The following is a 7,916-nucleotide window of genomic DNA, read 5'->3' as shown; positions in this document are numbered from 1 at the left end:
AATGGACCGAATTTAAAAGCACGAGGCATGTGAGAAAAAATGGATCTAGACAGAATGATATGTTTGCTTTCCTTTCTCCTAGTTTGTGTCTGACATCGGAAAAAGCTGAAAGACTACTTTGAATTCATACAAGCTTCTTAATAGTTGCATATTAACCATAGTTCTTCATAAGGTGTTTGTTTGAACTTCTGCATTAGTGCTTCCTTTTCTACCCACCGGTTGAGCGGGGTGGGCCAGCATACGCGCTCGCCGAACTGCCGGTGCTGTACCTACATATTAATTCTGTTAAGAGGGCATCTTGCTGGCTGATGTGAATGGAAGCCACTAATTTTTATAGCATACCTACACTTTCTCATTTTTCAAGGGTCTTACTCACTGTCGAGTTTCCCTCACTGTCGAGTTTATGTTTTTTAATTACTAAATCGTCCCTTGCCTTTAACGTTCGCGTGACTTATCCTTGCTCATTCTCATTCTACTCTTTTCTGGTTGCTGGATTTTCTATTGTTTATTTGTCATTCTTTGCCTCTTACTCTTGGCACGCCGTTGAGTGTAATAAATAGATAAGTAAATAAATAAATAAATAAATAAATAAATAAATAAATAAATAATGTGACTCAAACGGATAAGGATAGTACTTTTACATACATAGGTCTAACTTACGTGACAAGTCCGAAAGGGCAACACAACCCCACTTAAATTCTTCGGCGGTATTTTCAAGAAAGGGATGCAAAATGGAATGGAATAAGATGGGGATAAGAGTTGATGTCCAGAAGTGACACCATTTTCGTTCCGTTGATGGAAGTGTATTTATAAAAGCAAAAGCCAGCCGTAGCAAGCAAACATTAGTCGGTTCCGACGAAACGCCTGGGGAACTGGCATATGTCCAGTTGAGCTCGAAGATGTTAGTGAGAATCATGAGTGTTCCTATGTGTCGTTGACGGAAACGGATAAATGCGGATGTTCCAGGATGTCTAGTTCCGAAATTAAAATTGTAAACGGCTCAGCCCCACAAATGCACGCCCGCTTTTTCAACCCTACCGTCTTGCTGCTTCGACTTGCCTTCAAAAAAACGTTATGCCTCAGAAGCAGGAAGAAAATGCTAGAAACTTCTTGAAGCGCTTCGCGAAAGGATAAACGTCAGGAATATCGCGTTTCATGGAAGTGAAAGAGAAGATTCAATGTTTATCCTCTATGTTCATCCTACGTCAGCGATCAGAGACTATGGAGGACGTGCGCTGCTCATCCCGACAACGGGGATTAACGAAGAGCGACGAAGTGCAAAATGCTGCTATTGGTAACTGGTCCCAGATGTTGTTTGTCCCTTGCGTAGCCCGCTGGCAATTTGGCAGGTAAAAGTGCTATAGCTTCCTGGGAAAACGGCAGAAAAAAGTGCTAGGAAAATTTCGTGAAAAAACAACTTTCGAGACAAAGTGGAGATTCTAAGTTTTCAAACATTCTACTAGGATATCCTCAAATAAGATAGTCCACGTAGATCTACTTTTCGTATCACAAAGTGATTTCAGCTCTGAGTGTTTTGCTGAATTTCGAGGACATCTCTTTCTGTCTTACTACAGCTTTTGGCTTCGTATTCCTTCTTCGTTTTTTCACACATGCTCAAAATTGAGTGCATTAACCAAAACCTCCTTAATCATTATTGCACGTTATATGCAAAAACTGCCTGGCAGATGTGACACCAGTATCCGGTTGAGTTGCTAATGGCGGAGAAAGAGAATAACACTTATTAATGATGGCGCGACAATCTCCTACATTTTCAGCGTAATTCATTTTTCTTCTTGACGAAATGATTTGATTATGTGATTAGAATGAGGGCTAGGAAATGAAAGAAATGTAAAAAAGTCATTTATGGTTGTATGAAAAATATTAGTATACTACTTTTTGCATAATGAAGCAAAATCTTCCCCTAGAACACTCATCGATTGGAAGGCCAAGCTGTGGCGTTTATCATCAACTCTTCTTTGAAACAACCACAGTTAATACTGCATTTTGTAAGGTGTATGCTAACATACGCTGTATGGGTGTACAATCGTTGGATACCAAGGAAGTTGAACGAGTTTTGGTTCAGACAATCCGAAGAAGAAATGAGTAGTGATGTTTTCCATGCTCAAGACCTAAGATCAGTAAAAATTTGCACGTCATATGGTTCTCCAAAGAATGTCAGTACGAATCTGTCGAGAAAACACAGCAATCAAAGAAACGAACCGCGTGGCAATGTATGATGCTTTGATATTTTTTGAACTCAGTAATAGGAGTTCAATGATCATCCACGTCAAGCATACGAATCGAAAATTAAAGTTGTCCGTTTGCACCATCGGTCTAACCTATAGACCTGGAAGCATCGAGGTGCCTCCATGCACTACAGCCCTCACCAGACTTTTTTTGACTCAGCTACATGTTCAGGTCAAAAATCCATGTTTCCTAGAGTTTGGTGAAAGTTTGAAGTGCTATACAATTCAATGAATACTAAAGCGCTTCAGATTAGTATGACTTGAACTGCAGTCGATTTGCACATTTGTTCAGTGCACTGCATAGGCTTCGGAGACCTTACCGTGACACATTCTTGCCTTTCATAATATTTGTTTTGTGACTTGGGAAATTGATAGGTGCTTACTCGTAAACAACCTAACAAACAGTTGTAAAGCGATGTTACAAAGCCTTGAGGTGGCCCTTAATGGTGTTTTCGTTTCCCTGCGATCTTTTGCGTGGCGCAGCGTTTGAAGAAGACTATGAAGACGTTTTGAGTGTTTTAAAGTGTAGTGCCCTAATTTTCCCACTTCCCGACTTCCAAAACCTATAATGTGGGTAGATCAAGTATTAGTAATAGTATTAGTATTAGTATTAGTACCTGTGTTGGTATTGGTTTTGAGCATGGCTCTGTCCAAGCTACTCGATCTTCAGCAAGAGCATGCACAAGTAAGTGAGAGTTGATCGTACTTTTATCAACGCATCTTACATAATTACATGCTGCGAACGCGTGCGAAGGAGCGTCTGTAAAAGTGCAGAGTTCAAATTTTTGTTCCCCTTTTAAACCAGCCATACGTCGAGGTATGCTCTTCGAAAACTCCGTGCTTTTGTCGCATGTGTTTTGCCACTGAATTGTCTCTGTGTTGGAAAGTGGTTGGTCCCAGTCGTATCCTTTTACCCATAAATTCTGGAGAAAAAGCTGCGAGCTGAAATCAAAAGCAGAATCGGGAATCCTAAAGGATCAAAATGGACGGGTGTAGTATAGCGGTTAGAGGTTCCGCAGCGTGTACGATCGATCGGAGGTTCGAATCCGCCCTACTGTTCATCAAGCCTTCCATTCCTCCGGGGTCGATAAATTGGTACCAGACTTGTCTGGGAGGATAAAAACACTGACCTGATATATGGGCTAGCTCCCACAGGTCAATGTATAGGCAAGACAAGCGCGTTCCCAGCGGATTGATATACACTAGATCCTTCATCCTTCCATCGGCACCTCTATAAATCAACAAAAGGTTAGTCTTTCATGCAGAAAAGTTCTCTGCTGAAAATCATCTTCTTGCAACTATCTTTACCCTAATAACCTGCAGGAACTTGCACTGCGGATGGTTTTTCAGCGGATGGACTGGTGCAAGCACTCAACCCTTCATCGATCCGAGCGACGACATACTCATGCGTGTTATGAACAACAAAGTCACTTGAGATCTACAAGAACAGTGGCTTCTACGGAATACACGCGAAAAAGATGAGTTTTGAGAAATTCATCTTTGTAAAGTTTTCCCCGTCTCACTGCCGACATGTATTCTTGTCGTTTTCTCCTTGTCGATTTTGACTCCGATATCTCTTCGTGTTACGAAGTAAAGCATTAAAATAAATACCTCTTCCTCCGTCCCTCAAAATAAATTAAATTCAAAAAAGTCATATCTACTGTAATAGCATATCGTACATGTTACCACCAACCTACCGCGGAACAACGGTTACAGTAGAATTGTCAACTTTTTCTAAAGCGAAAGGAGATTCGCTCTGCACGTTGTTGTTGGTGCTCTTGCTGTGCTTGAATTTTGACAAACAAATTTACCCAAGACTTGAATGTCGCAGAATCCTAACAGCTGATAAAAAGTATTTTAACATTCTCTGAAAAAAGAGGATATCACTGGAGAATGTCTATCAACCTGACTCCTAGGTGGGCAGGGTGAATTTCTACAGTTAATTTAGTACGGCGGTCCATAAAAAACAAGTGTTGTGGTAAGGATAAAGGGTAAAGTGTGTCGCGTCAATCAATCCGCTTTGGATGCGCAACGCGTTCACTTCAATTCAAAATCGTTTGAGGTTTACGAACGTGTGATCCGCCCATACAATGACTTGCGGGGGCTAGCTGATGTTTCAGGGCAGTGTTTTTATCCTCCCAGACAAGTCTGGTACCAGTTTATTGACCCCGGAGGGATGAAAGGCTTGGTGAGCACTAGGGCGGATTCGAACCTCGATCGTGCAGGAAGCGGAACTCCTCACCGACTGGGCTACACCCACCCACACCAACTACAGCAACTATAGCCTCTTTTCCACGACAAGGTCGTACAGAGAATGAGGGGAATACTATATAAACGTGAGAACATACTTATTTGTTAACTTCGGCGGTTCCCGCGGAAATCATAGTGTGATAGGGCACATAGCTGGAACAAAGGCATTTTTATCCTCAAAACATCTATTGTTTTTATAAGAGCATTATGTCTATGACCAACACGATTCAGCTATACAGGTCAGCTGACTTCTAGTGATTCACTCGAACACAAAACGACATGTTGCAGAAATGGAGAATGGCATGCAGTGGCTGCTATATAAATTCTAATAACAGTTGCTTGTTTCGTCTAATAACAGTTTGAATCACGATATTCTAAAAGACGATTGTGTACACGTGTCCCTTGAACGCTGTAGACTTCCTATTGCACCCTTCGTTTCGGTGAAAGGAGAGTTCATCCTCCCTTGATCTTCTTGGATTTGGAAATGTGGGATGTTCACTCAAGGTTCCTTCAAGGTCACTGCATAGAGGAAAAGTGAGGAGAGAATTTCCCGAAGAGCAGTGTCTCAGATAGCACAGTGTCGGTGATGAAAACCTCGGTACATGTGGGAGTTTTTGAACGACATGCGTGTCAAAACCGGTGCTAGTATCCAGATTAATCATTTTCCAAAAAATTTGGTTAACACCATCTTTGACGAGGACACTTATGGGGATCCAAGACAATGAAGACCTTAGTATAGAGGTGAAGAAAGAGCTACGTTATTGTATATGGGAACTAACTGCTACTACGCAGCGCTGCCTAACCCTCCCTAATCTAATCAATTACTGATGCTACTTTTCCGTATCCACGATATTGGGACCAGAGTTACGTCGAAGGATAAAAACACTGACTTGATACATAGATTGTTCCATGGAAGTCGTTGTATGTACAGGCCAACACGCTTTCGTAGAACCTCACCAAATGGCAGTCGAATGCATCGGCGCATCCCATGCTGATTGATACATCAAATAATCCAAACTTTCTTTTCCCGTGGCACAGCTGCAGCAAGAATTTTGCTTTAAAATAATCCAATAAGGATATGACTATCTCGCTCTTGATCACTCGAAGAAGAATACAGAGAATCTTTGAGAATTATGTTTGCCTTGTCTACTCGCTTCTGTGAGTGATCTCTTGTTTTTTTGTGGCGCTCTCAAGAGATTTCTCAGAGTATTTGCAGGTCGTAGGTACCAAGGTTTACTTCACTAGAGCATAATGTCACATAAATCAGAAAAAAAAAATATGGAAGCAAACCATCGGAGTAGGTCCTATGCCCCTCCAGAACCAAAAAATCTAGGAACTTCGTGATTCTGCATGCTCGAACTCCGGATATCAGTGGAGGAAAGACTGCATCCTAATAACGAGCTACGGTCGTGTGTACACATTCAGCACCAGGCAATTTAGTTGGCTGATTTGTATGCTGTATAGACGTTTTTACCCCATATACAAGTAGTTTCCTAAGTCATTGGCAGAGTTATGAGAACCACCCATGAAAACCAAATGATGGATAGGAATTTCGCAGGAATAATCTGGAAAATCCTTGAAAACTAAGTAAGAGTTTGGTTTCTCGACTCGTACATCAGTACAATCGACCTACAGAGACTCCGTGTTTCCCTGAATAATAGAAATAACAGGCCCCTACGACTTCCACATCCACATCGTCCTTGCATGGTCACTCAGCCTGCGGATTCTGACCAGAAATGTCTATGTCGTAACACACCTAACGAAAACGTTACCATCACTCGTGGGCCATTTATAGCAGTTGGATGCAACAAGAAAATTAATGCTCAGTTTCTAAAATTTCGTCAGCACTCCAAGAATATCAGAATATTCTAGAATATGATTTGAACTGGTGGATACTGGAGAATTTTTAGGACATAAACATTGTAACTCTGGTACTAACACCAACATCAGTAATTTCCAAAAACTGAAAATATTATTAAGTAATGTATTCCTTTTTTGGCTTCGGTACTTTAACCGCACCTTTTTTCCGCAAGTCTTACATTTTCCCATTCTTCTCTACAATAGAGACTTAGTTCGTTCAAAGATCAACGATATGTTCTCACCAGTCTGTTCAAGTAAAACCAATGAACCGGCTGCTAAAGGGACTGGGAAGTGTGCACAGAGGTGCGTTCTAGCGTACCTCATACGACTAAAGGTGTTACCACGCTGTTTTTTACGCTACGGTTTGGGAGAGATGAGCGGAACCACTCCGGATACCGCCGTACAGAAAACTGTCTAACTTTTTCAGCGGATTCCTTCACCACGTCAGATTCGCGGTATGCTGCCTTTAAGACTACAGTCGGAAGTACAATAAGATTGCTACATTGCTCTTCGATTGGTTTTTCCTTCATTTTTATTAGGATGAAGCAAAAAGAGTGGCCGAGTATAGCTAAAATTTGCGCTAGTCGAAAAGAAATTTGAAATTCGGTTACTGAGGATGTCGAATACTCGGGCGCTAATACAGTAGACTTACATAACGTTTGTATAGAAGTAGATTTCTCGCAACAGAACTAAATCTCAATTCTAGAGACCGTGGTTTTCATTTTCGTGACTTTCGCTATATATATGGAAGAATTTGTTTAGATTAAGAACTATGGTCTAATTCAAAAAAGTACCTCATTGCCTTTTTCACCTGTGAAGTTTCGCTGAAGATTATTTGGACTGCGTCAGATAACATCTTCCCACTGAGGCCAAGAGACCGTGGTATCAAATCCTTACTCGAATGCAGAAGAGGAAAAAAGCAAAAGCAGGAGCAGAAGCAAAAATGGCCGCCTCATCTTTCTTCAGTTGCTTTTCTGGCTTAATTCATTGATATTTCAGAGTGTAATAACTTTTGCGGTCTTTTCAAACTAATTCGTGCTAACAGATGAGTATTCAGCTGCAAACTGCTTGCTTCTATTTACGACATTCTCTTTCAATAACAAAGTGTTTTTTGAGACGGCTTTCTATTGTAGCTCCCTTTGTTAAATCTTACTTCCTTTTGAAGGCAACATACCACGAATCTGAGGCGGTGCGGATTTCAGGTGGAATATTCGTATACCGCATAGTAGACGGATAGTAGGCGCCGCACAGAGCTGGCGCGTTCCAGTCGAAATCCTTGTGAAAAATAGTGCGCCGGAACGCTCGAAGCCGTATCTTCCGGGTCGTTTTCTACGGCAATTAGGACGAAATGAACGGAATCACCCTCCTCCCCATAATCCACAGTACCGTATACGAATACTCCACTGGAAATCCGTACCACTCCAGATTCGTGGGCTGATGCCTTTAAATCCTCCTCCGGAAAATTCAGGGTTTTGTGGGGTCAGTGAGGAAGCGGCGAAAGCACCTAAACGAATGTCACTTCTCTCACATCTCCTTCAGGTGTACATGAGAGACAAATAT

The 7,916-nt window shown here is 41.5% G+C and overlaps 1 protein-coding gene across 2 annotated transcripts; it reads right to left on the bottom strand.

Annotated features, from left to right (window-relative positions):
• Positions 1–2,122: 2,122 nt before the first annotated feature.
• On the bottom strand, positions 2,123–5,486 carry RB195_021963 (uncharacterized protein; the record flags this gene model as incomplete). Of its 2 annotated transcripts, XM_064208920.1 has the most annotated exons (5): positions 2,123–2,129; positions 2,221–2,339; positions 2,864–3,006; positions 3,058–3,169; positions 5,454–5,486. In XM_064208920.1, 5 exons carry the CDS (start codon positions 5,484–5,486, stop codon positions 2,123–2,125), a joined length of 414 nt encoding a protein of 137 aa, XP_064064800.1. The 2 variants fall into 2 exon arrangements, with proteins under 2 accessions (XP_064064800.1, XP_064064801.1); XM_064208919.1 differs by lacking the exons at positions 2,123–2,129; positions 2,221–2,339 and adding an exon at positions 2,780–2,809 and having other exon boundaries at positions 2,864–3,169.
• Positions 5,487–7,916: the final 2,430 nt, after the last annotated feature.

Source organism: Necator americanus, chromosome X (genome assembly GCF_031761385.1).
Source record: "Necator americanus strain Aroian chromosome X, whole genome shotgun sequence".
Classification (NCBI taxonomy): domain Eukaryota; kingdom Metazoa; phylum Nematoda; class Chromadorea; order Rhabditida; family Ancylostomatidae; genus Necator; species Necator americanus.
The sequence above is the reverse complement of the archived record's forward strand: the minus strand, read 5'-3'. Positions and strand labels throughout refer to the sequence as shown.